Below are 27688 nucleotides of genomic sequence, written 5' to 3'. Positions count from 1 at the left end.
ATTGCAATACATTACTTAAAAACAATAAAAAGAAAGAACAGAAAGTAGTAAGCGCAATTAAGTTCAAGGGGACTTACTCCCAAGTAAACCTGTATAGAAGATGCCCGTCTGGAGAGGCTCCCACCCCTGGCACGTTCAAAAACGCCTTAAAAACGCGAACCAGGAAACAGCGCGACTTCGCTACGGGATGGTTCCCTCTACACCTTCGTATCTCTACGGCGCAGCCAACCCCCCACGGCCTCTTAAGGGCTTTCCCCGTCACGACGAGATAGAGCTGGTTGGTTGGTTTTACGGCAGTCGTGAGTGAGGGCGTGGAGTTGGCGCGACAGAAGCTGGAAGTGGAGGAAGAGGCTGAGACGGCCGTGGCGGAGGGGCTCCGGCTCTGCCCGTAAGGGGAGAGGGGGGGAGATGGAGGACTGCGGGGACGGTGGCCGTTACAGTGGGGGAGGGCAGGGCAGGATGGAGGAGGGGGGCCTTTTGAGCTGCGTTATAAGGAGGGTGCGGTTTGATCCGGGGATGGGGCGCTCCTCTGAAAGTAGCTTAACGTGAGGTGTCCCCCCCGCCAATTCAGCCGCAAAGCTCCCTGGGTGACCCTTGAGCAATCGCTGCCTCCTTCGCAGCCTGGCCTACCTCGCAGGATTGTTGTAAGGGCTAAAAGATGAAGAGGGAGCTAAAGCGTATATGCTGCCCTCAGTTTCCTGGAGTAAAGGCAGGATAAATCTGGCGAAAGATAAACAAACAGAACTATAATGCTTGGGTATGTAGTTATCGTACTTTGGACATAATGAGAAGATGTGATTCACTAGAAAAGATGATAATGCTGGGAAAAACAGAAGGGAATAGAGGAAGACCAAACAAGAGATGGATTGATTCCATCAAGGAAGCCACAGACCTGAACTTGCAAGATCTGAACAGGGTGGTTCACGACAGATGCTATTGGAGGTCACTGATTCATAGAGTTGCCATAAGTTGAAATCGATTTGAAGGCACATAACAACAAAAAAGCACATGTGAACTCATGGCAGGGGTGAGATTTGTGCCACAGGGTGCCTAATATGCATCTCTTATTCCTTACAACAGAGTGGGCTGAATATCGATTAAGACATACTGATGGATCTGGAGTGCATCAACCAGAATTTCTGACTTGATCTTGTTTAACAATAGCAACAACAAAAGGCTTCTCCTTGCTCCAACTAAATTTAGACTGCTGAAACAAAGTTTTGTTTTTTTGAGGAGGGGGGCAAACAAAGACTGAGGATTGCATCCAGTGTTAGCCCTACTCAGAGTAGGCCCATAGAAATTGATGGGCTTGACTAACTTGGGTATTTTTTTCCCAGTAGGTACACTTTGAATAGAACTTGGATACAGCCTTGAATTTTTGTATGAAAGGACTGTGAGCTCATTACTAATATCGAAAGCAAATTCCTGGATTGAGCCTGTGTTCAGAGGATGTTGATGTGTCCCAGATCCACTTTTTCGCGCTTGTTTCAGTCGGTGGGCCTTTCTAGTAGAAAACTAAAATAGATTGCTGACGGCTGGCCACCCTGCTTTACATTACAGCTGTTTTTTGTGGGCTGTGGGGATTCCAGTTTGATGTGGAGTGATGGAAGCAGTTTGAAACTGGGTGACAGTATGAATAGGGAGTGTGAGGTGGTAACAAGGTTAGGCATTTGTTTGGTGCTTTAGAGAAACCGTAAACCTAACTCCCTCCTGATAATTTGGACTGCGGTTCTCATTGGCCCCGGCTAGCAACTGTGCTGGCTAGGGCTGGTGCAAATGGAAGTCCAAAACATCTGAAGGTCACCAGGTTGGGGAAGGCTGCTTTAAGAAGCACTTCTTGTTTGAAGTGCTTTGCTTAAATTATTTTATTGGTATAATAATCTTTCTGTAATCTTTACAATACCCTTGTAAGGTAGCTTAACATCACTATCCTTGAGTTGCAGAAGAGAGGAGCCTGAGGCTGGGAATGTGACTGGTCAGCTGACCAAGCCATCTGACCAGGTTTGCAGCATAGGAGAGATATGTTCTGGGGACTTCATTCATTTATTCATTCATCATTTTATTTGTATGCCGCCTTTCCACAAAAAATTGTGCTCAAGGCGGCTTACAACAAGGTGAACAGAAATACATCTCAAAAACAATTTCCTAACAACAAAAAATAATAACAGTAACATAACAACAAATATAACAGCAAGCAAAAACAACTTTTCAATATTATGAACATCATAATAAATCAATCTTTAAAACTTGCTGATTTGTTTGCTCTCGTAGCCACTACCTAGTAGTTAGGTTGTGAGGAGAAGCAATTTGAAGGGGGTGGGGAGAGAGGATGTTGTGATTACAAAAGAGAGAAGTGATCCTCCTTTCCACAAGAGTACTCGAGGGGACACTTAAACTAAAATATTAAAATATGATGGCAATACTGTTTGAAATAGTGGGACAGTGCTATAAAATGCAAAGCCAGGTGAACATTTTTGAAAGCTCAGAGAGAGATCATAGGACTTTAGAGAGGGAAAAGCTCTTTGAAATCGACAGCAAGGGTCTGATGGGCGGCCCTCCTAGTTTGAAACGAGGGCAGTGGGCTGGGTGTCATTTGAGTTGCAGACAGAGCCTGTGGCACAGGTACTGTTTTAAGGCAAAAAGATCTTGGATTGGGGACACAGCTCTTAGTAAGGTCTAAAGGTTTGTCCTTGGGTGTATTCAAGATAAGATTGCAAAAAGCAATCTGCACAAATATAATTATTGTGACTGTTTAAAGTTGCAATCATTTTAGCAAGGTCAAATAGTCATCCTTTTTTAAACAACGGGATTAGCACCTCTGGTATGCATGACAAGCACATGGGTGTATTTAGTTGTCATAATAGTTGCCCTGTGTATAGAAGTAGTGTGTTGGTCAGATGTATGAGTGCTCCTGTGGTATAAACACATGATACAAAACTCAAAGTCAGCACCCCTGGATGGCAGCTTGAAATGGAAGAGCAGTTGAAATTTGAGATGGAGCAAAGATTAGGAGTGTCATGAAGAGAGCAAATAATGGATCTGGTGTGGCACTGATGAGGGTTGAAAGGCTGTAGTAGGAAAGTACGTGCCTGCCTTGCTGAGGAGTTGCCTCAGCAGCCCTGTACATGTTCTCTTTCCTCCCACCTCTAGACTGGCCAGTCCAAGCTGCGAGATGAGGCCACAGCAGCCACCGGTTGCCAGCAAGGTCTTTGTCCAGCGGGACTACAGCAGTGGCACCAAGTGCCAGTTCCAGACCAAGTTCCCTCAGGAGCTGGAGAATCGGGTACGGCCTCAATGCTTTAATCTTGCCTTGCACTCTGATGAAATGAGGGGATTGCTGAGTCAAAAGTAACTGTGGTGAACTGCTGAAGTCTGCTTCCTGAATGGGAATGTAGAAGAAAAATGGAATGTTTTGTTTAAACGTTGTGATTTATTTATTTGTAAGTAATGGTTTAATCTGGTGAAGTGCCATTGAGGGCACATGCAATAGCAGAGTGGGGATACCTTCTGACTGCAAGGCGTCATGTCCTCTTCCTCTGGAGACTACTGACTATAGATTTATCTGATTTGCTCTTAAGGGTCTTGAGCAGCTTGTTAGAACTGTTGGTCATACTTCCAGGGATGCCACTGATTTCTGTGCTGTATCCAGTTTGTAAGAAAATGCCACCAGCTGGGGTGGACAAACTGTAAGCTCTTCTACAGAGCTAAATTTGCTCTTGTAGTCTCCAATTTTGTAGTTTTACAGGTGGCTGTTTGTTTGTTTGTCTAATAAAGCACACTTTCTGCTATTCAGCCTGGCTACCCAAAGGCATTACGCATGGTTAAAACCAAGAGGACAAGCAACTGTCACTATAACTTTACTCTACAGAAAGTCCATTTACTGCAGGGACTGTCTAGCACAGGCATTGGAAATCTTTAGACCTCCAGATGTTGCTGAACTACAACTCCTATCAGTCCCAGCAAGCATGGCCAATGGCCAGGTATGATGAGAGTTGTAGTTCAGCAATGTCTGGAGATCCAAAGGTTCTCCAAACCAGAGTAGCAGTTTCCCATTTCCGTTCATAATGTGCACACCAGCGAGAGGCCTGTAGTAGCATGTATCTATGCAAAGGTCAGGGGACCATATGTGGGCAATCCAATTAGCCAATGGGAAACCTGAGTCCATTTCTGAAAGGGCTGCAAGATCTAAAGATGGGTAGGAAACCTGTGGCCTGCCAGGTGCTGTTGGACTCCCACCTCCAGTTAGTCCAAGCCAGCAAGGCCAATGGTCAGGGATGATTGGAGTTGTGGTCCTCCAGCTCTTGCTAGACTACAAGCTCCCCACCCCTGACCTAACAGATAGGTGTGGTGGTCAACTGAACTTTTAATCAGATTAGAATTTCCCCCCTCACTCTGTGGGACTAATAAGCATAGATGGGGGATTCTAGAAGAACTTGTGGATTGTAGAGATCCACTGGCTCCCTCCTTTTGTTCCAGATTTGATATTGGAGGAACCCCTAGGTGGCATTCAGTTAAAGCTAGTTATTTGTGTTTTTTTGGTTGAAAATCATTTTCCCTTTAAGCTGTCCTTTACTCTTACTGTTAAAGTAGCAATAGTCTGAAATAAATGCCAATGTTTTTTTTAAAAAAAGAAACTGAATTTGTTTTTCAAGGTATTGGGGCTCTTTCATGTACCTCTAATGATGTATATCCTATGTCTCACATGTCCACAGTTGATAGAAATAGTGACTTTTCCTCAGTAATGGCTAGTGATTCCAGTTTAGGTAATAAATTCATTTTACAGATTTGAGTTTCCTAATTTTTTTGTAAAAAGGCACATGCAGTTACTAAAAACAACCAATACAGGCTTATTTAAAAATGCAACAGAAATATAGCAGAGAAACAGTAGCAACATTGAGAGCTAGTAAAGGCTATTTTGGACAGCTGGTATAGCACAGTGGAGAGGAGAGAGCTGGTATAGCACAGGTGGGAGTCCAGAGTCTGTGAGTTCAAATCCCTGCTCGTGTCTCCTGGGTATAAAAGGCCAGCTATAGGTCGATCACCCCCACAGTGAGTGGCTCAGAGGTTACGTGCCCTGTCACCTGTGCAGCCGTGGGCAAGCTGCAGAGTTTCAAGGAGCCCAGTTGCCCCCCAGCTGACAGTTGCGGACAAGGAAGGGGCTGGCTTGTGCAGCTGTGGCAAGCTGCGCAGGCCCTAGCCAGCTGGGGAGGACTCGCCTCAGAGGGAGGCAATGGGAAACCCTTTCTGAATACCGCTTACCATGAAATCCCTATTCATAGGGTCACCATAAATCAGGATTGACTTGAAGGCAATCCAAAGGCTATTTTATCTAAAGATTAAACTTTCCTTTTGGATTCTCAAAAAGAGCTCTCATTCCTGTTTTGGAGCATGGGAATATTTTTACACACCAATTAACTAGAAACTTCCAATACTTTTTAAAGCGGGATAAATTGGACCTGCTGATTTGAGTGCTGAGTCTAGGTATCTGTTGTGTCTGGCCTTGGTGGAGTGGCAATCCATCTTTCTATCCTTATTTGTTCTCTGCAGTCCTGGCTGGCAAACAGAGGCCAGATTTTAAATTAAGTGATGGCAACAGGGTTGCCATTGCTGGCTGTGCCCAGGTTTGCTTCCATTGAACCTACTTGCCTAATAACTGTGGGCAGCATTTCAGGAAAGAGGGGGAGAGAGAGAGGGAGAGGCAGGCAAATATCTATCTCAGGCCTTTCCTAGCTGCATTGTCCCTTCCCCTCCTTCGCAGGGTAATCTGCCATTAACTTTCCTGTGGCGAGGATCCTGATGGCTTTTTATTTTCTGTTGCGATTTTTAAAAAATGTAATGTTTCTTGTATGCCACTTTGGAAGGATTGTGTCCTGAAATGTAGTAATAATAAATAATAGTGTAGTAAACGTAAAGAAATTGACAAGTCTTGTACTGGCCTTATCCCTTAATGCTGCTCAATGACTGGCATTTGTACAAAACCTCAGTGAATGTGAGTGAGTAGTTATAGGGCATTAGGAGCTATCTTGAAAATTATTTCTGTTGGCGCCACTGGGGAAGGAAGGTATTAAAAAGGCCTTTCACTATGGCTTAGCATGGGAGGAAGTGTCTGACGTATGTGAGAAAGGAAAATAAGTGCTATCTTGGACCCTGGCTGCCAGTCACTTATTTCTTCACTAAAGAAAAATGTGCCGGTATGCCTGCCTTGTGTTAACGATTACTGAAGATAGCAAACTTTTATTGACTATAAGCTTCTAGTACAGAAATAAGCTTGGGATGTGAAATGAAAAACCAAGATCTTGAGTATCTTTCAGCAATAAATAGCAGTTGGTGCTCGTCAGTTCCTGTGTATAAGTTTTGCTGAACTTGTAGATCCTGCTCAGCACTCAGGCCGAGGCAATTAAAAACCGTTGAGTAGTTCTGTTGTCACGTTTTCTGTGTGGGAGTTCCACTTGGTTACAAAGTGTGACTAAAGCAACTGCAGTGTTGCACCTTGGCTTCATACTGGATCTGCTTGTATTCTGGATGTTGGTTCAGAGTCTGCTTTTGGATCTGCAGCTAATTGGGAGAATTGTCTAAAAGACCTTTTGTTGTTGGGGACTGTCTTCAAGTCGATCCCGATTTATGGCGACCCTATGGATAAGGGTTTTCATGGTAAGCGGTTTCACAGGGGTTTACCATTGCCTTCCTCTGAGGCTGAGAGGCAGGGACTGGCCCAAGGTGACCCAGTGAGCTTCATGGCTATGTGGGGGATTTGAACCATGGCCTCTCAACACTCTAACCACTACACCACACTGGCTCTCAAAAGACTTCTAGCTTAAGGTTAATTTTATAGGAAAGTGTTCATGGGAATGAAACTGATCTGATGTTTTCAACATTGAAAAATGCACATGTCCTTGCTAGACCACAGGGAGCGGGGACACCAAGAAAAAATGGTTCTCTGAGATGGACTCTGGCTTAGGGATCTGGTGAACTCTCAGGGGACGGGTACAGTGGAGGAGAAGCTTTCCCTCACTGCTCTGAATGATCTTGATCCATGACGATAAGCTCCTTATTTGAGCCATCAAAGTGGCCATCTTTAGTAAATAGAAGAATGATAGCTTATTGGGATGAAGTTAGTCTATGGAAATAGCCAGAAACTTCCAGTGTTACCATTAATTAGTTTTCCAGATGATGACTGGGTTCAATTGGTCGTTAAGCCGATAGCAATAACACAATTTTTGTATGACTTTTGTTATTGTTAATGCAGGAGAAAATAAAACTTTGGATGTGAGGTAGCACATCGTGACATTAGATTTTTATGAATTATTGACAGATTATTAACAAAAACATCTATTCAAGATGTACATATGCAGAATGCTGAAGAGTAATCACCTTGGCAAGATTGAATTGTTTCCCCTCTGCAGTTATGTTAGGACAGTTCAGACAGATTCCCCTGGAGGAGTGCTGGGGTCTGTGTGAAGAACCCCCAGTGGAAACCCTGGAATGCAGAGTTGCAGCACAATCTATATGGTTGCCCTAGACAGAATCTTACAGGAAAGTGTTTGGGGGACAAAAGGGACTGAGTAGGAGTTTGTTCGTTTGCTTACAGACCAAGCCCATAGATCATATTGGAAGTAGCTGTGATTGACTGCCAGCATGATTTATCATAATCAAAAAGGTTGATGAAGAATGTCAGATAGTAGGGGACTGTTAATACTGTGAAGGGGGAGTTAAATTATAAATGGGTGGAATCCTGTTTGTTCTGTGATTAGTGTTAAAAGATGATGAAGATGATTGAAAAAGATATGACATTGCAGTGCATTGTGCTATCTTGTTTTAATCGTATGTTGAGTGGTATCTCACTGTTTTACTGTACTTTTGTGAGACTGATTATCGCTTTTGGGTGGTGAACAGAGTGCCCCCTGGAACCTGCCCCAGAACACACTGCAGTGCACAAAGATTGATCTGCTTTCCATAGAAAGGATGCCCTGGAAGTAGAAACTTTGAAAACAGCTACTGTATGCTGGACTTAAAGGGTTAGAAATGCTCTTAAAACTATATACATTATTTCCCCTAAACTTTTTTAAGCTGATGCTAAGAATGTTCATGCTGTTGGAGGTCACTGATTCATAGGGTCACCATAAGTTGTAATCGACTTGAAGGCACATCACAACAAAACAATGTTCAATGTGGAATTAGAGTCAGATGTGCATTCCTTCATATGTTTATATTAGTATTTCTGCAGTGCATCTCAAGCATTTGAAATCTTGCGTACATGATCTCTTTGATTTTTTCACAGTACTCTAGACTAGTATTATCCTTATCTTGAAAAACTGGGTGTGGGTGGGCATAGAATGTTACAGAATAGTGACATCCCAAGGGCACCAGGTTCAATTATCTTAGGCAAAGCTAGAACAGGGGCTCCTAACTCTCAGCCTTATTACATGTACGCTGCCTTCCCTTCAAAAAGTTTAGAACAGCATTTTTAAACTTGCAAGAATCCTCAGAGGAAGGTAAAGCTGCAGGAGCACCTTGTCCAAGGGCACCCGAAGACATTCATAACTGAGTGGGGATTTGACAGCTGAATCATATGCCTATTTCCTTGGAGGTTTATTTGAGTTTGGGGAGGAGGCATACCCGCAAGTGAGTGTGCATGGGATTGCAGTCTGAGCCGGGGTTTCCTGCAACTAAGCACCGTATGGTACTAGCTCAGAACTGAAACAAAAGGAAAGAGCTGCTTAGGCCCAGTAATAGTGCTGTCAGCCTTTAATGGCTGAAAGAATAATGAAACCACTGTCTGCCACAGTGAGATCATGGCCCTCGGTCATGTTGGTCAGGCCTCAGTGTGCCGTTTGGATGCGGTGCTTTGTGGAGCCCACTTGTATCTTTGTGTGCTGACCATTGGGCTGCTGGCCAGCTGTTGCTTGGCAAACCTCAAGGGGACAGCTTCCCTTATTAGATACAAGGGCGGGAGACACAAATGCAAACACAATTTCCCCACTTGACCTTTTTGATCAACAACTCCACAAAAATACAAGGGTGGTCTGTTGATGGCAGCTGATAATCTAATTTTGTTAATTGGTTTGCATCAAAAATAGCTTTGTAAAAATAAAAAGTACCTGGAGATGCTTTTCTAAGCCAGGTAGCCTTCTGCATTCAAGTACTTTTTTTAAAAAAGAAAATCTTATAATTTGGGCCTCAGTAAAAGCTCATGTCTCCACTGGAAAACATTCAGCTCTAGAAACAAAGCTTGCCCCTTCCTCTCAGCCAAGGAGAGTAAGTGGCTCAATCTATCACTCCACAGGAAGCTAGATATGCGTTGCTAATTGACATATGAGCTGGATGCCTTCACTGCTAAATGTGATGCCTTTTTCAGGTCAATAGGCAGCAGTTTGAAGAAACAGTGCGAACTCTAAACAATCTTTATGCAGAAGCAGAGAAGCTTGGGAGCCAGTCTTACCTCGAAGGGTGTCTGGCCTGCTTGACTGCCTACACTATATTCCTGTGCATGGAGACGCATTATGAAAAGGTACGTTGGGTTTCCCTGGCTTCTGGAAAAGCAAGGACCCAATGCATGCAAAATGGAGTTGTCAATGGCAGGAAGAAATTCCACAAGAATAGTCTTGTTGGTCTTTTGCTGCGAAGACAACGGGAGAGTCCAGTGGCACCTTTAAAGATACCCTTGCTGTGTTCTGAATCAGTTTGGGCTGCCTGCTGCCATTGCATGCCAAAGAATGAACTTCATCTTCCATTCTAGCTTTCTAATAATAGCTAAGGATGTGCACCTGTCTTTAACCCAGGAAAGAATTTGGTGTCATCAGGAGTTCCCTCCACTTGCCAGCTGGTTTTTCTGGTCCATGCTGAATTTTCAGAATGGGTTTCATAAATGGATGGATGGAAATTTTTTCACCCATCACTTTCCGGACTTCATAAAAGCTTTCCAAATGTCTGTCTGTGAAATGGTTCAGAAATAAAAGGGGTTCTTTGTGTTTTCTCATAAGCCGGCATGACATCCTTCTTTAGTTTTTCCAGAGTCAGTTTCTCACCACCAATGTGCTTCTGTTTCTGATTTTATCTAAACTGGGTTTGGTGCTGGTCCCTTTGCTACTTACTTTTTGAGGTTTCTCACAATGCATTTATAATGCATGGGTTTTCAAGAAAGGGCACAAAGTATTTAGACGTAACCAATGTAGATGACTAGGCTGGCTTTCAAAGCCTGCTGTTTTTAACTTGGAATGAAAGCACATTTTCCAAAGACCACACTTGAGTTTAATGCCTTTCTTCTGTAGATGAATAGAGCCCTTTACAAATACTTCAGAAGAGTGATAAATATTGTGGGCAGTTGGTTCTTATTATCTGGATAACCTTGGCCTACACTCCTGTAAATAGCACTCTTTCAGATTTTTTTCCACTGATGTTGGCAGTAAATGTGCGTTGAAGCAGTTGATGTATTTCATCAAAACTGCTTAGTTGGGTCACGCTGTTCAACTTCTTACCTTTTTTATGGCATTGATGGGGTTTCTTAAATAGCTGCAGAGAAGTTAGCAGGTGGGTTTGTAAGTCAAAACGATATTTAATGTTTGTGAGTGTTGTCTATAAATTAACACACAACCTCTTCAGTGTAAAAACACTTCCATATGGGGCAGTGCAATCCAAATGACGGGGAGCTGATGAGAGAGGTGGCAGGCAGAAGAGGAGCCAGTGGAAAGCTCCGTGGCTTCCACTCTGCGTTCAGGAGCCACCAGCTCGGCTGAGCGTCTGCTCCATCAGGAGCTGCACATGGGGCTGGCAGGGAAGAGCCAGCTTCCATGAACAGGCCTACTAGGGAGTAAGCAGTCCCCATAGGCTGCCATGGGAATATTTTTATTGCACAGGCGTGTTAGCCAGCCAAATTCTCATGGAGATTGGGACCCGCAGGAGTGCTCCGAGGGGGACTTGGATGTCGCATAAGTTCACCCCGTGGCTCTTCCCCCACCACACCCCCAGAATACCCTGTTTTTGGGGCTACCACCAGGTTCCACCAGCTCTCCATTTGCCAGGCTGGCCATCCCTGGTGAACCCCCGGTGATGCTGCTGCACTGCTGTGATGGGGGGCTTCCGCTGGCAGAGCCTGGCGGAGCCAGGAACATGCCAGCTCAGCCACTGGTCTGCCACATCCAACTCCCCCCCCAGCCCAGTGCAAGCACAAGTTGAATTATGCCCTAAATCAACTAGAAAACAGTAGTATATAACAGTATTTTAAAAATACATTAACTAAACAGCAGGATAAAGACAGCAATTGAAACAGTTCCACCACAGATTAAAAGTTAAAAGCTTGGGGAAATAAAAAAATGTTGTCTCTGGCACTGGAAAGATGAGCTTCGGCTATGAGGCAGTATATAAATGCAATCAATCAATAGTTGGTGCAAGGCAAAATTCCTGGGGGGCAGGCATGAGGGAATGAGGATCCAGCACCAAGGGGCTTTCTTCTCACATCAAATGGTATAGACATTTGCAGGAAGGGCCTCTGCAAATGTCCTGAATCAAAACAGACAGCCTCATATTTATGTAGTGTTTTCCCTAGCATTCAAAGCACTTCACTTTCATTATTTTGGTAATCTCCCCCCCCCCAATCTGTGGAATCATCCATTAATGCTGGGGCTCTGGAAAGGGCCTTCCTTGACCATAAGTCTCACCAAACAAATGCCTCCTCTGCTGCCTTCCACCTTCTCTTTCTGAATTGCAAAATGGGACAAAATAGTATGACTGCCACAAGGGATTCTAAAGCACTTTACATCTTAAAAGTGTTACAGAAATGATTTTGTTTTTCAAAGTGGAATGGATGCAAATGCTACAGAATTGTGCTGTCTGTTCTTTTCTCCAGGTTCTGAAGAAAATTGCCAAGTACATTCAGGAACAGAATGAGAAGATCTATGCCCCGCAGGGCGTCCTCCTTACTGATCCCATTGAGAGAGGGCTAAGAGTTGTATCCTTTTCTGTGGCTTCCAGACCTTTTGTGCTCTGCCCTCTGAGGCATCTGGCAAATCTCCACCTCTTTGTGCCTTTGTGACCATTAAAACAGTCTGTAGTCATTAAAACAGATGATGGAGTTTTTCCCAAATCATTTGTGGGGCTATTGTTTTAGCCTTTGTGGTATAGTACACCCCCTCAACTGTCTACAAATGGTGTTGGACCTGGGCTTGGGACACCCAGGTTCAAATCCCCACTCAGCCACAAGGCTCACTAGGTAACCTTGGACCAGTCATACTCTCTCACCATAGCCTGCTTAATGCGGTTATTGTGGGGTTGGGCAGGGAGAGGAGAAGAGAACCATGTGTGTATAGCCTTGAGCTCCTTGGAGGAAAGGTAGGGTATAAATGTAGTATATTTCTCGTGTGGAATGCCTTCGTACATGATGATTGCTACTTCCATTGAGTTTCAGCATGGTAGGAGTTTGGCTGAGACTAGCAAATGGAACCTTTCCATCACTGCTGGCTAGGCAAACTGCTCCAAGAAGGAGAGATATATCTTTTGGTTCATTTCCTCCAGAATTGCAGCTGCAGGATTAAAGTTCTGTAAGCAAGCAGGCATGTTAGTGGGGAAGGTCTTCTTTGTGGCTTCCTGCATGGGGACTAGTTCACACTTTCACATGTGAAGCTCTTGTTCAGAAGGGTTAAGTTGGGGATCTTTGGAGGTAGGCAAACTTCCTTTTCTAGTGTAGCTTATTAGCTGTAGCAGAAAGAACAAGCCAGGCTCATCCCCTTCTGGAGATTTGCTTCTGATGAGCGCAAGTGCAAAATTGGGCTCTCATGAGGAGTGCAGTCAAGCACCTTCCAGCTGCCTTTGTCTGTAAGGGGCGACCTGCTGACATCCATTTTGCTCCCTCCTCCAGGAGGGTCTTCAGGGTTGAGGCACCTTCGTTTTGGAAATCTCTCCCCTTAAATGTCAGCCAGGCATAATCTCTGTTGTCCTTTTGGTGCCTACTGAAGACCTTCCTCTTTCAACAAGCCTTTTAAGTAGAGCCCTTTTTCCAGTCTGCATCTGTGTTGGCGTTATTTATTATTTATTATTAGAATTAGAAATTATTATCTGCCCTCACCCAAAGGTCCCAGGATGGGTTACAAGAGTTTTAAAATACATAATTAAAAACAGCTAAAAACAACCTAAACAATATCACAGAAAATAGGGTGGGTCTTAAAATATATATCTCAGGTGTTGAAGACCAGGGTAAAGAGGTGCATCTTCAGTATTCACTGGAAGTTTTACAATAAAGTTGCCAGATGCACCTTGGTGGGGAGGGAGTTCCAAAGCTTAGGGCCTGCCACCCTCTCCTAGGCCACTACCACCCCGAACTTCTGAAGGTGGCGGAACTACCAAAAGGGCTCCCTCTGCTGATCTCAACACCAGAGAGGGTCTGCAGGGAAGGAGGCAGTCTTTCAGTTATTTGGGACCTAAGTCATTTAGGGCTAACATGAGCACCTTGAACTGGCCCAGAAACTGACTGGCAACCAATTCCAGATGTTTTTAGATTATTATTTTTTTGGTGTTTTATCACTTATTGTTACCGCACCAACCTCTGCTTGGGATGAAGGGTGGGATATAAATTTAATAATAACTAGATGAATGGGGGAAGGGGCTGGTTTATGCTTAATAGTATCACTTTTGAAACAGCCCATGGACAGCAAGAATTGAAACCCCCAAGTAGGGGTGTGGCATAAGATGCAATACTCTGCAGTCTGGATGTTTTTACCTGCATGCCTCTTCTGCAGCCTATTTTCTTAACGGTCCTACTGTGCAGATTGAAATTACCATTTATGAAGACAGAGGTGTGAGCAGCAGGAGATAAGACCCTGATGTCCAAGGTAAGGGTTGACTGTAGATGTGGCATCTGTGATCTACTTCTCTGCAGAGCCACACAAAACAAGTTTATTTTTCCCCTGTCAAAGAAATTGTTTATCCAACCACCATGTCAAGGGTTGGGCTTTTCTAGGAGATGCTGTGCACGGGTAGCATTTCTTTAAAGTTCATGGGGGGGGGGGAACCTCTATTATTGGACTATGGTTGTTTCACATGGCCCTAAGTAGAACCCTGGTGAAATTCCAATTTTAAAGTAATGTTAAACTCCAGGGTACCATTCTAACAGCAAACGAAGAAGTAGGATTCTTCTGTGTAATTATTGGAATTATAGAATATTCCGTCTTTTTTCTTTTCATTTCTTTTTTGCACCTGTCTTTGTATTTTCTTCCTTCCTTTCTCATTGAAAAAGAGGAAACAGGCTTGGGAGGATGGGGCAGAAAGGTAAAATGTTGTGTCAGCAGAGCAAGGAGTGCAGTTCTCAGACCACAACAGTTGCTGGTTTGAAAGTAGTGCTGTTGCAGTCAAAGTATTCCGGAAAGTGTTGCCCTTTGTGTTAAGGTATTTCTTTGTGTGTGTGTTGCTCATTTTCAGGATGCCAATTCCATCAGTTTTGGATGGAGAGTGAAGCTTCCAAGCATCTTATTTTGAGCCCATGAGGCCAGAAATGGAAATATAGGCTGTGTAGTGTGAGGTGGAGTCCCTTTTTGACACCTTGCCAAAACCCACATTGCCTTACAGCACCACAAGATATATAATGTCAGAGTAGCCCCTAACTCTCCACATCTCCCACAAGCAGAGTGGCAGAGGAATCCAACCCCCCGATTCCCCCATGTTGGAAGGGGTCTGGAGAGAGCAGAGGTGTCCTTCCACCCTGCCCTGTGAGCTTCCACTGGCGGAAGAGCTCTGCTGGTGGTGAAGCAGTCCTGCTGGGGAGGAACACACCTGCCCACACAGTGGGTGGTCAGAAGCTGCCACCAGCAGGATCTCTGCCAGTGAAAATCCGCAAAAATAAGGCGTTTGAGGGGTGGCCCCCACTGCCATCATGTGATTGCAGTGCACCTGGCTGGGACCTCCTCGCTGCACTGCTCTGTTGAGCACTGCTGCTGCCAACCAGGGATTAGGATTAGCAGAAGTAGTTAGACCAGCTCAGAGAGGGACCAATGAATTAGCAGTAGATTGTTTTTCTGTATTAATTCAAGTCTGAAATTGAGCAATAAGAGCCTTTTCCCACTGCATTGGGAGAATGGTGTGCCCTGACTGTGTAATCCATACTCCGCTGGATCCAAATCAGATGCCTCGTTCTCCATTACCTGCTAGTGCAGGGGGGATTATTGTTTTGGAGAAAATGGATAATGCGTCTAAAAAACAAACCAATTTACATACTGTAGATGTGGAACGCTCATCCTGTCTAAACAAAGATGTTAAGAGATACTTAATCCGATTGTAGGACCATTGTTGGTGAGTAGGTAACATGAAACTTGTTAGTAAATCCATGAAAGATAGTGGACAAATCATGTGAGTTCAGTAACTGCCAGTGAAAATGCCTTTGTCAATCAAACATGCATTGAAAAGAACAACCTTCAATCTTTATTGCCACATTGGTGATTTAAAGTGGTAGGGTCAGATTTTAGTTGATTAGCCAGTGTCCTCTGTTTAGCTTTCGTTCCTACACTGATCAAAGGGAGGCACCCTCTTTTTAAAATACTCAAAAGCAGCTCCACCCATGAGCGGGTTTTGCCTTAGGTTGTTCACAGTGCATCCTCGGTGCTTGGGAAACAAACATGGGATGGTAGCCCAATTTGGGACATGAAATCAACCTCGTGTAGGTAGCTTTTGTTTTAGAAAGTGACATTCTAGGTCTTTTATCCTCTCTCCAAAGGAGTGTAGTGTGGAGTCAATTTGATGGTAGTAGTTATTTGAAATTGCAAGTAATTGTCCCCATAAATATAAATCAAAGCAAAATGCCTAATGTAAAACATAAGGATTGTCAGTTTTCCAAGTCTGGAGTTTAACCAGAAGTCACCATTTAAATGATTAACACAGGCAGGCTCCTTTAGAAGCGCCAGCTGTGAAGTCCTACTTGAGGTTGCTGCTGCTGCTCTTGTTGTAAAAGCAGGTTCTGACCAATCTGCTTTTGGCTTCCCTGGAGGAAAATGTTGTCCTGTGACAGCCTTTGGCTGCAGCATGTCTGTTTCTGGTAAGCTTAAGAGTGGTCCAGCTAGTCAAGTTAAAAAGGTCCAGCCAATCCCTTAACACTAGCATGTTAGGCTCTTGTTTTCTGTGGGTGAAATACACTCTCTCTCCCTACCCCTTCTGTGGCCACATCTGTTTGGCACCATCCAGTAGATATGATTCATTTGTCAGTTGCTAGTGCTATCCAGAATGTTTTGTAGGGACTGTGAGCAATTACATGCACAAAGCGCCTATGCCATTGGTGTTCAAACCACTGAGAAATTTCTAAAATGGAGGCATGTGGACTGATACTGAACTTCAGGATAGCTTTAGGAATTGCAAATGTATTTTGCTTCGCATGCTGGTATGAAGCTTTCCAATAAGTTTGGAGGTGAGAGAGCAGCTTTGTAGTTCCTCTGGTTTCCGCTGTTGTCTTCAGTCGCTTTCCTGTTCCAGCCACCTGAAGTTTGCTTCCTGTCCAGAGTGGCGTACGGCTCTTGAGCAGCACAGCAAGGATGCCGAAGGACCTCCATCCTTGCCTCATGATGCAGTCCATCAAGCACTTCCAGTGGATGGTGGGCGTGGGAAAGGGGAGTTTGAGTACCTGATGTTCATCAGAATGATACAGAGCTGGCGCTTTGAAATGATTTCTTGTTTCTTTGTTAGAAGCATTTTTACTCCACCGTTCCATTGAAAAGGGTTCCCAGAGTGGCTTACAAAGGCCACCTCCTTTCCTACAGACCCTCTCCAGTGTTGAGATCAGGAGAGGGAGGCCTTTTGGTAGTACCTCAGAAGTTTGGAGGGGGTGCCCAGGGGAGGGCATTCTCTGTGACAGCCCCAAAGCTTTGGAACTCCCTCCCCACCAAGGTGTGTCTGGCAACTTCATTGTACAACTTCTGGTGAATGCAGAAGACGCATCTCTTTACCCTGGCCTTTGACACCTGAGATGTATATTTTTAGGACCCATCCTATTTTCTGTGATGTGTTTTTTAACAGTTTTTAATTACGTGTTGTAAAATTGCTATAACCTGCCCTGGGACCTTTGGGTAAAGGGTGGGTAATAAATTCTACTAATAAGACGACAATCCCTGCCCTCAGATGGTGCACACACAAAAAGGGCAGGCGCTACTCTACTTACAAAGTTCTTACAAGGGCCAGTTGGAATGGGAAGAGAGAGGAGGAGCCGAAAGATGCTGGGGCCTCTGCACAGCCGAAAGTGGCTCTGCTTCCCTTGCTGCGATTTGTTGAATTGGCTGCTGCTGGGGTAGCAGTTAATAGGTTCAGCCCTGGGCATCTGCTGAACAGTCAACTCATTGTCTTTTTCTTTCTGCCACTGCCACGTGGAGACAGGAATGGCAAAAGAATCTAATCTTGGTGAGGGGCCATGTTGTAATTTAGCCATTTATCCAGGTGGTAGAAGAATCCCAAACAGTCAACCTCTGTAATAAAGCCAACAACAACTATGATCAGATGGTGTTAAGACAAGGAGTGGAGAATGGAGCGGGGGCCAGTTCTGTGTTGGCAAACCTCATGTGATGAGAGATCTTGTTGGCTTAGTGAGAGAGCTTAAGAGAATCTTTGCCACTTCTTAATATAAAGCAGTGTCAGGGAATCGCTTGTGACCAGAAGGCCTGATCCAAAAATGCAACAGCAGAATGGGGCAAGCATCCAAAAGCAAAAGAAAGGAAAAAGGGGAGGGAACCCTAAAATGCTTGAAGAAATATTATTTATTATAACAAAAGCCCAATGCATTTCAGCCACTCAGTAATAGGTATGGGGCTGTAGACAAAATCATAAGAACACACAACATTAGTGTACAAGAATTTCACACAGCACAAAACCATATATACATAATTAAGCACAGTGGGGAGGAGAGCCTGGCTGAGAGTCCAGAGTCTTTGAGATCAAATCCCTGCTCGTGGCTCCTGCGTGTCAAGGGCCAGCTAAAAGACACCCTCACAATAAGTGGCTCAGGGGTTATGTGCCCTGCCACCTGTGCAGCCATGGGCAAGCTGCATAGTCCCCAGCAGCCCAGTGGCCCCCCCAGCTGGCAGTTGCAGACAATGAAAGGGCTGGCTTGTGCAGCTGTGGCAAGCTGAGCAGGCCCTAGCCAGCTGGGGAGGACTAGCCTCAGAGGGAAGCAATGGTAAACCCACTCTGAATACCGCTTACCATGAAATCCCTATTTATAGGGTAGCCATAAGTCAGGATCGACTTGAAGGCAGTCCATTTCCATTTTTAATCTGTGAAAAAAATATTTTTGTACTCGCATGAATTGGTCTAAAATATTCTTCTCTAGCAAATCTGCTCAAAATAATGGCCATGAAGAAGAATTCACTGAGCATGCTCATATACAGTATACACAAACCCAGGTGCCTGAATGCAGATGTAACCGGGAATTACATACAACTGAGGCAAAATAATATGTGAAAGGGATTATCAATATTTTATGAGATTCACAAGAGAGGAAGAAACTCTAACCCCTCATGGAGACCACTAGGAGTCAGCATGTTTAGTTCCAAAATCCAAGCTATTTCTCTCCTTCATAAAACGTGGCTTTTGTTCACACTTATTTTTTCTGACACCCCAAATTGAAAGTCAGCAAAGGGATGATGGCATGTGAAATACTCCACCAAGAGAGCCCCAAATCTCTTGTTTTTGATGTCACTAATATGTTCCCCTCTACGTTTCTTGACGTTTGACCTTTATAAAATTTCTGGCAACTGCACTGAATTGCATAAATGACATTGGCAGTGTTACACGTGAAAAATTGATTCAAAGTGGTTTTTTAATGACTGACAGGATTAACAAACTCTGTCATCTTGCACGTAAACCTTCAATAGGCACAATGTCTACAGGGATGGTGACTCTTAGGTGCATTTGTGCCCAACATGGAGTTAAAATTTGGGTGATTGTTGTCCCTAAATTCACTTCTGTTCAAAATATATCTCAAGTTCATAGTTCTTTTGAAGGAAATCATTGGTTTCTCATGACAGCCAGGAATATGACGTATAACATGCCAATGCCTTTTAAGACCTGGCTCTTCAGGCAGGCTTTTGGGGTGGGTTAGGTTTTTACTGTTATGGTTTTAAATTTTAACGTTTTAATGTATTGTTTTTTATCTTGTACGTTGCCCAGAGTGGCTGGACAACCAGCCAGATGGGCGACTAATAAATTTAATAAATAAATAAAATAAATAAAAAAATGCTACTTTGTAATCTATTAGTAACATGATTAAAGGTCAAATTGCAATTTAAACTATCAGAAGCTGTTTTAAATGTGGGTTGCAGAAGGTCTGTGCATTTTTTAAGGGAAACTTTCCTAAAGTTATCCTCTACTATATTCTTTGGATAACCCCTCTCGGATAGATGTTTTTTCAAAATCTGGGATTGCTGTATAAAATCCTTTTCAGAAGAACGATTACTTTTAATCCTTAGAAATTGACTGTACGGTAAGTTCTGTCTTAGTGGTTTGCGGTGAGAGCTGTCAAACCTTAGATAGGTGTTTCTATCTGTGGGTTTCCTGTATATAGAAGTACACAAATGATCGCCTTGTTTCCTAATTAACAAATCCAGAAAATTAATTTATCCATTCAAAAAAGTTGCACAGATGTTCAGCTGCTCCCCTCCAAATTAGAAATGCATCATCTATGAATCTCCACCAACATACAAGCTGTTCAGAGAAAGGACTGGAGGCTGCAGCAATATCTTTTTCAAAGGATCCCATGTACAAATTGGCTATTTCTGGGGCCATGGGACATCCCATAGCCACCCCTTTAATTTGCCAATAAAAAAAGTGCCAAATTTAAAATAATTCTTACACATGGCTATTTCTGCTAATGTGCAAAGAAAATGTGTGGGAGGATTTCTGTCTATCCTTTTATCTAATGTATACTGGATAATATCTATTGCGTGTTCCTCAGGTATGTTTTTTAATCTGTTAACCCAACTCTCTTGCTTCCTAGGGTCCAACTTCTTTGTCCCAGAAAAGTATCCCTTCCACCTCTATCGTAGCATCATTCCTTTCTGCTGCCGCCAACTCGATGGTGCCATCTACCACAAAGACTTAGCTTCTCAAAATCCTGTGAACAGGAAAGCATCCGTGTTGTGTCGTTACGGTAAGCCATAACCAATGGTGTCCTCCAGTTAGCTAGCTTCCAAGGACAAATTGAACAACTGTAAAAAACAGCAGCTGGCACAAGACCAATCCAGAGCTGACAGATGACAAGCAAGCAAGTTTTGCAAGCACTGGGATTTTGTCAGCTTTTCTAGAAAGAAAGCAGCCAGTGTCACCTGGGCAGCTGAGTTTCCAAAAACTGTGGCCCACGCTTGTGAAGTGCAGCATGGTATTTCTCTGCTTGTCAAGAAGAGACTTGAAACAAATAGCACCTTGAGTTGAAGACTCCTTTAGCGGTAACAACAAGAAGAATGCAAAAAGGGCTTCCTGTTTTTAATACGTGGCCAAGAGCTGGCATGATCTTTGAGACATGAAGCCTGCTGCTTTTGCTGCATCTTTCAAGAGAGGAGGCGGTAAATGGCTTGTTTCATTCGACATCAGGAAGTGCGGCAGCCAAGATGTATGCTGTACCATAAATGTAACCACCCCCTGCTCTCCACCCCTTATTTTAGGTGTTAAATATGTCAGCTAGGTAATAAATAGCTTTCTCGATTTTGTTAGAAGTTCTAAAAGATTTTAGGGCAAGCTGGTAACTTGACTAGAAATGGCGTTAGGACAGCATTTTGTCTCGCACAAAGTCCGCAATTCTGCAGTCTGTAGTATTTCCACTTGCATTTAACATTCCTCCAGCGATGCTTGCAAAAACAAATAGAAGACTTCAGTCCTCCTTATGCATGGAGTGTCTTTTCTCTTTCATCCAAGTGGGCCCTTGAGGAGCAGCTGGTAAGAGTCGCTCAGCTGCTTGGCAAGCGCCATCGCCTCCCAGGCCCCTGGATTCAGGGGTCTGCCAAAGAAGACCACTTACCAGACAGACAGAATATTTGACTTTCTGAGTGATTCAGGAGAGGCTAATAGTGAATCAGGGTCTTCAGGTGGATTATCCTTAATACCTATTCCTTGCTGGTTTCTTTATCCTTGTCTCTAGAAGTCTGTTCAATATTTAAGTGTATAAAACACCTGGTTTTTCTAATCTGTAACAGTGTTTTGCCTTTTGCACCCGTTACAATCAGTTTTGAGAAATAAATGGATTAGTAACTTTTTTTTTCTTAAATAAATTTTGTCACTGATCTGAATACAGGCTTTTTTGTTCCTCAAAAGTAAAACAAAAACATTTGCGGGGAACTGAAGACGTCCTTTGTTAGGCTAGCCCATGTCCCTGTTTACATGTGTACATGAGCTAGAATGTTAACGTGGTCATGCAGAGACAGTTTTAGGGGATCTTTAATCTGGAGATTATTGCACACCACAGAAGTTATAGTGCTGCTCTTACGCACAACAAACTGCCAATATTGTGGTGTTATATCAACCTATGATGCAGCCACATTTGGAATACTGTGTTCAGTACTGGTCGCCTTGCCTCAAAAAAGGATATTGTAGAGCTGGAAGTCTGTGCCTGGAAGGGAGACCGCCTGGGAACCGTATGTAAGATACCTTGGGTTTCTAGCATGAAAAGAACAGTGGGGTAGAAATGAAATAAATAAATGGTCCAAGGGGCAGCATTGCCTGCCAGCTTCTTCTTCCTGAGTTTCAGCACTGTCCCTTGTACAGCTCATCAGGGAGTAGGATGCAGATAAAACTAGAACGAGTTGGCTCTGGCTCCACCTGCTGTTGGCCATTCTGCTTTCTGCCCCACCAGTCCCATTGAGCACCAGCCGCCACTGTTTAAAGGACAGGGCTTACCGAAGAGAGGTTATTGGTCTAAGTAAAACAATGGATGGGAGCGACCTTTAAACAGCACTAGACACAGGTACTTGGTCATCAGCTGGAACAACAATGCAGATATCCTGCTTCAGACAGGCCAGGCCAATGGTGAAGAACCTCACGCTCAGGGCAGTCCTCTGGGTCTATCTAGTCCTCAGGGCTGTTCCATAAGAGATACCCCCTCCCCGGCACATACCCATCACTGGCCCTGCTTCCCTCACTCAAGTGTAGGAGAAATGGTGCCTACTGGGAGATGGGGAAAGTCGCATCTGTTGCTCCATTATCTTTTGCCTCTGGTTCTGCCCACTTTTGGGTTCTGACCCCCCCCCCCGGTTCTCCATTTGAGAATGCAGCCCTCATGCTGAAAAATGTGGACTGGCCCTCTCTGAGGTTTCTGACCCACTTGAAACCACCGTCCGGGTAACCAAGGTGTCTCGTGGGAAGAAGCCTTAGCTTTTTCCTAAGGCATGCAAGTAGTATGATGGTCAAATTGCCAGTGGATGATGCTGGTCAAGAACAGGGAAAGAACACCGGAGGAGCCCTGCTGGATCAGGCCAGTGGCCCATCTCATCCGGCGTCCTAGTCCCACAGTGGCCAACCAGATCCCTGTGGGAAGGCCACCATCAGGAGGTGAGTGCAAGAGCATTCTCCCCTCCTGTGGTTTCCAGCAACTGGTATTCAAAAATGTTTTCTTTCTGCCTGGACTAATTAATGGCCACATAGAGGTGTGTGCATGTATGAGATGTGGCAAACGATTCAGCCGATTTATAAGACATCTAGCTACGTCTGGAGCTGGTGTTCCTACTCAGTCCCAGCCATCAGGATTGTAATTTTCCTAAGCCAGCATTTGCTTCCTCTGTTAATTTGGCAACAAACTCTTGCCCACAGCACATGGAATGAAGCTATAAAGTAGTCTCAGAACTCTGAGCACGTGCTGAGAGCTCAACTGAGCTGCTTGGTAACGCTCCCAGTCTACAAGCACCCATTGGGAGCGCACATGCAGATATTGAGTGGAATGGTTGCTAATGGTAGTCTTGAAATGAGGCAGCTCTTCTGTGGGTTTACCTGCTGCAACATTTAAAGGCCTTACCATGAAATCATTTATATATATGCCAATTGCAGCATAACTGAGCCAGGGACGATAGAACAGCAAGCCTTGGCGACCCATGGGGGAAGAGCTTTATTTATTTATTTATTGTATTTGTATACCACCCCATAGCTGAAGCTCTCGGCGGTTTACAGTAAGTAAAAACATTAAAAACAAATATACAAATTTAAAACAGATTTTTAAAAAACAATTTAAAACACAACTTAAAAAACACATGCTAAAATGACTGGGAGAAAAGGAAAGTCTTGGCCTGGTGCCAAAAAGATAACAGTGATGGTGCCAGGCGCACCTTGGCAAAGAAATCATTCCATAATTTGGGGGCCACCACCGAGAAGGCCCTCTCCCTTGTTGCCACCCTCCGAGCTTCCCTCGGAGTAGGCACCCGGAGGAGGGCCTTAGATGTTGAGCGTAGTGTACGGGTGGGTTCGTATCGGGAGAGGCGTTCCATCAGGTATTGTGGTCCCAAGCTTTGGCAATCCACAGGGGAGCTCTGAGAGGTGAAGGGGAAGGAGAGCTTTAAGGGGGGAATGGGGGCTTAGCAGCTGCAGGCACTAAAAGTGGAAGGTCTAAGGGGTTACCATGGGGGGAGTTGGTGAGGGGTGGGGGGAGTTTGTTGACAGTAAGCAGGGTTGGATAACAAAGAGAGCAGGGGTGACAGTCACTAGTATTTGTATACACACACCCACACACACTGAGGGCCTCTGAGCACATGCTGAACTTTGGGAATTTCTTTTCAATATCGGAATTCAGTTGATCTCACAGAAAAGTTTGCTCCTAGTTAGTTTTCTTCATTTCAGTAGCCTTTAGGTGGGAACAGTCATTCTGTAACATACCACGTCTCTACCTACCTATGGTGTGACCACACTTGGAATACTGTGTAAAGTTCTGGTTGCTACACCTCAAAAAGGTATATTGCAGAGCTGGAAAAGGTTCAGAAAAGATCCAGCAAAGTGATCAATGGGGTTGGAGCAACTCGCCCATGAGGCAAGGTGACCACATTTAGTTTAGGCCAGGGATGGGGAACCTGTGACCCTTCAGATGATGCTGGATTCCATCTGCCATCATCTGTGGCCATTAGCCATACTGACAAAAGGCTAATAGGAGTTGAGTACAGCAACATTTGGAGGGCAACAGGTTCCTCACTCATTCATTTTGGAGGAGGCAGTGCCCCCTGGTGGACAAACACACCCACAGCCACCAAATGGCATCTTTTCTGGAAAAAAAACGTTGATCCAGATCCCTTCCAGCCTCTCGTTCTACAATAGCACTCACCCAAATAATCATCATCTCACAAGACAACTCAGAACGTAAGGAAAGATAAATGCAAAACTGGAACAAATGTTGTTTATTGTATAAAAAGGAATATGAAAAACAGCACAGTCAACAACAATCCACTTAGAACATAATGAACACCAAACTAGCAATGGTCCCTACCTGGAGCCTCTCCGGGGCATTCATGTCATAATTGTACTCTTCCAAATTTTCAATGAGGATTTCCTCTGGATCCAAGAGAAGATCCAGCCCCAAATCTGCCTCGCTCTCCCATGGTTGCTCTACCTTGTCTGTCACTACCAGAAGTGTGGGATGATGCTGTTTAGTGTATCCAGCTTGCCTGCCAAGAGGGGAAGACCTGAGGGGTGCAGGGTGGGTGATTCTACTGACAAAACATATGTCAGCTGGTGACTTTGCCCTGCAAGGCTCTCTTAGGATGAAACAATCCCTGATGCCATAAATACACTTCAGTTCATCAGCAGAGACAATGTCCTGACAGTGGGGACCTCACAGAGAAGGCCCCGAAGCATTTAAATTAAACAGTTCTAGGTCCTGACAGTGAAGACCATTTTCATCCAAGTGGGTCCGCTGATTCAGGAGAGGATGTGCCAAGGAGGGAAAAGAGAAAACAGCAGAGGATAAAATGCTTCAAGTGTCTGAAGAAATACCCATAAAAATGCAAATCAAAATTTAAGCATAACGATTAACCTCCTTGACCTCTTCAGTTTTCTCCACGCACACCACTGAAAAACCCACATGCACGATTGTGAAGGTTTTCTCTCTGTTTTAAACTCTGGCTTCGGAAAGATGGAGGGGAAGGTGTTAGATTCTGCTCTGAATTAATCTACACCATCACAATACACCATCCACTGAAAAAAACAGTGCACCTTAATTTGAAGATGGCCTCAGTTGCCATTTCGAGGATCTTCTTGGGCTCTGTGAAAGTGGCCCAATTTCCCATGATGTCCTGAGAGAGACCAAAAAAGGAGGCAAAGAAATTCAGTTTCCCATGGACATCAGGAGGACTGCTCCAGTCCCAAACCCCAGGCTGGCAATTCCTTTCCAATCACCTCTGGTTTTATCTGTCTTGGTGTGTGCATCTGCGTGAAGTCCCTTTCATTGGTATGACACCCCACATGTCCAACATCCTCCAAAAAGAAAAAGGGAAGGGAAGGGAAGCATTTGCAGCCTGCAAAGGCATCCTCAACACAACCCTGCCCTCCATGGAGAGAGAGGAGGCCCCTTGGAGTCTTGGCCAGAGTGAGTGGCTGGCAGGCAGGCAGGCGGAAAGTTTCTGTGGAAATAGACAGTTGGAGAGATGAGAAATGGAGGGGAAGGCATGAGATGCGAGGGAGAAGGAAAGAGTTTCGAGGAGCTAAGCTCTTCAGCAGAGGAGTCCCCTAACTTAACTCGGGATATAAGAATGCTTATCTTAGTATTCCGTATGAAAAAATAGCTTGTTCCGGGTATTATTTTGTATCTATCTAACTATATCATATTTTCCTAAGCTGTCACCAGGGGATTGGGGCATCCAGGGTCTCGGGGGGGGGATCTTAGACCCTGTACTTTTTGGGGGGCAGGGTCCCAGTATCTTCAGCATCCTGTCAGCCAATCAGCATGAAAGGGGAGTGTCTTAGCCACTGGGTCCTTGACCTTTCCTGCTGACTGGAGCTAATGAGAGTGAAAGGAGGCAAATCAACCACTGAGAAGACTCTTCTCAGTGGCTAACACTCTTCCCTTTCATGCTTATTGACTCCTAGAGACTTTTGCTGTCGTGGGAGAAAGCATTAACAAGGATCTCATTCTCAACCCTGCAGCAAAAAAGGGGGAGGGGGCATGGCTATGACTAATATAAAGGGACCCTACACTTCTGAATTTACCATTACATTGCTGGCCATCACACAGCAGGGGGAGGGGGGTCACAGCGGCAAGGCAACAAATGAGGCAAGGGCATGAGGGAAGCAAGGATGGCTGGCAGGGGGTGGCTGAACTAGCAAGCAGGGCAGCTGGGTGTGAGGCGAGCATAGAGCATAGTGAGTGGATGTGGAACAAGCAGGCAAGTGTGGCTTGGAGGCAGCCTGGGTGGGAGGCAGGCAAACTCCCTGAATGGGGAGGTGACCCTGCTGGGGGGAGGAGCTGTGTGGTGGCACCATTTGTCGAGGAGGAAGTGGCTCAGGGAAGGGACAGGCAAGGGGCTTTAGCAGCCTCTGGTAACCAGAGTATGCCAGCGCCTGGAGGCATGGGACCAATGGCGAGGTGGGGCTGTCAAGGGGAGTGAGGTGCCTGGGGTGTTGGGGGATGTTTGTGAGTGGACGGGGGGGGGCACATTTGCAAGTGTGTGTGTTTCAGAGTCCGTGGGTGTGCATGTGCACGCTTGAGAATGCCTGGTGTGTGTGTGTTTGGGGATGTCTCTGGGTTTGTGTATGTGTATGTGTGTGTTTGGGGATGAGGGGCTGGCGAGCAAAGCAAACAGCCCCCCCCCAGTAAATAAATATATGTTTAACACTGTTTGAGCTAACTGTGTCCTGGTCTGGTATATCTCACCCCGTGTGTCTTGCGCAGATCTATCCAAAGAAGACTATGAGGGAGAGTGCCCCTGGTCTCTCTAGCTCCAGAGGTGGTGCATCGTGGGGGCCAGGAAGCAATGCCCCAACTGAGCAGCTGAGCAACTGGCCAAGGGAGCCAATGCCACCTGGGGTACCCTGGGCCCTCCCCCAGGATATAAACAGAAGCATCAGACATCCTGCTTAGCTGTTGAACAGAACAGAACTCTTTCCAAACCCCTTACCCCCAAATCCTGGACTCACTTAACTAGCTAAATACCCACCTAAGCTACTCCCAACCCCTAATCCTACCCCTACACCTAACCTTAAAGATCTATAAAAATATACAAAAATATATACAAAAACATATAGAAAAATTAATGAAGTAAACAAGCAAAATATATAAACAAAAAATAAATAAAATGTAAATAGCAAAATAAAAATATAAATAAAAGAAACGTTCCTCTCTTCTCTCCCTCTCCTGTCCAACCTCCTGCTCCCATCTTTTCTCCTCACTCTCACACTGGGCCCCTTGCCTCTGGTTGGTGTCTTTTAAGCCAGCAGCCAGAGACATCACAAAGGAGGGTGGGCCCCTATTACCTGGGCCTGTTACCTACCTCGGCCCCGGGCATTGCTCCTCCTTAGTCTTGATGCTTCTTCAGAACTGCTGCTCTTGTCTGCCAGCTTCCGGAGACACATCCCTCTCCATGTTCTTATCTTTGTATCCTTTCATAAATCTGATTCCTCTTCATTAAGCAACAGTCCTTAAGGGGAGACCATCTGAATCTCCTTTTAAATACAGTAGAAAACTCACACCTCCCAAGCTGTACGATGTCTATAGCCAAAGTGGCTACCACAGACAGCAAGAAAAGAAGTGCTGGTACCCCGTACAGGTGAGTAC

At 44.7% G+C, this 27688-nt stretch overlaps 1 protein-coding gene across 2 annotated transcripts; it reads left to right on the top strand.

Annotated features, from left to right (window-relative positions):
• The first annotated feature begins 274 nt into the window (after nt 1-274).
• On the top strand, nt 275-21236 carry GOLGA7 (golgin A7). Of its 2 annotated transcripts, none has more exons than XM_061592877.1 (6): nt 275-388; nt 3151-3283; nt 9356-9508; nt 11843-11944; nt 13757-13820; nt 19952-21236. In XM_061592877.1, the coding sequence occupies exons 2-5, from the start codon at nt 3173-3175 to the stop codon at nt 13802-13804; spliced, it is 414 nt and encodes a 137-aa protein (XP_061448861.1). In that variant the 5' UTR covers nt 275-388; nt 3151-3172; the 3' UTR covers nt 13805-13820; nt 19952-21236. The 2 variants fall into 2 exon arrangements, with proteins under 2 accessions (XP_061448861.1, XP_061448859.1); XM_061592875.1 differs by lacking the exon at nt 275-388 and adding an exon at nt 1965-2001.
• The last annotated feature ends 6452 nt before the right edge of the window (nt 21237-27688 follow it).

Source organism: Rhineura floridana, chromosome 12 (genome assembly GCF_030035675.1).
Source record: "Rhineura floridana isolate rRhiFlo1 chromosome 12, rRhiFlo1.hap2, whole genome shotgun sequence".
Taxonomy (NCBI): Eukaryota; Metazoa; Chordata; class Lepidosauria; order Squamata; family Rhineuridae; genus Rhineura; species Rhineura floridana.
The sequence above is the reverse complement of the archived record's forward strand: the minus strand, read 5'-3'. Positions and strand labels throughout refer to the sequence as shown.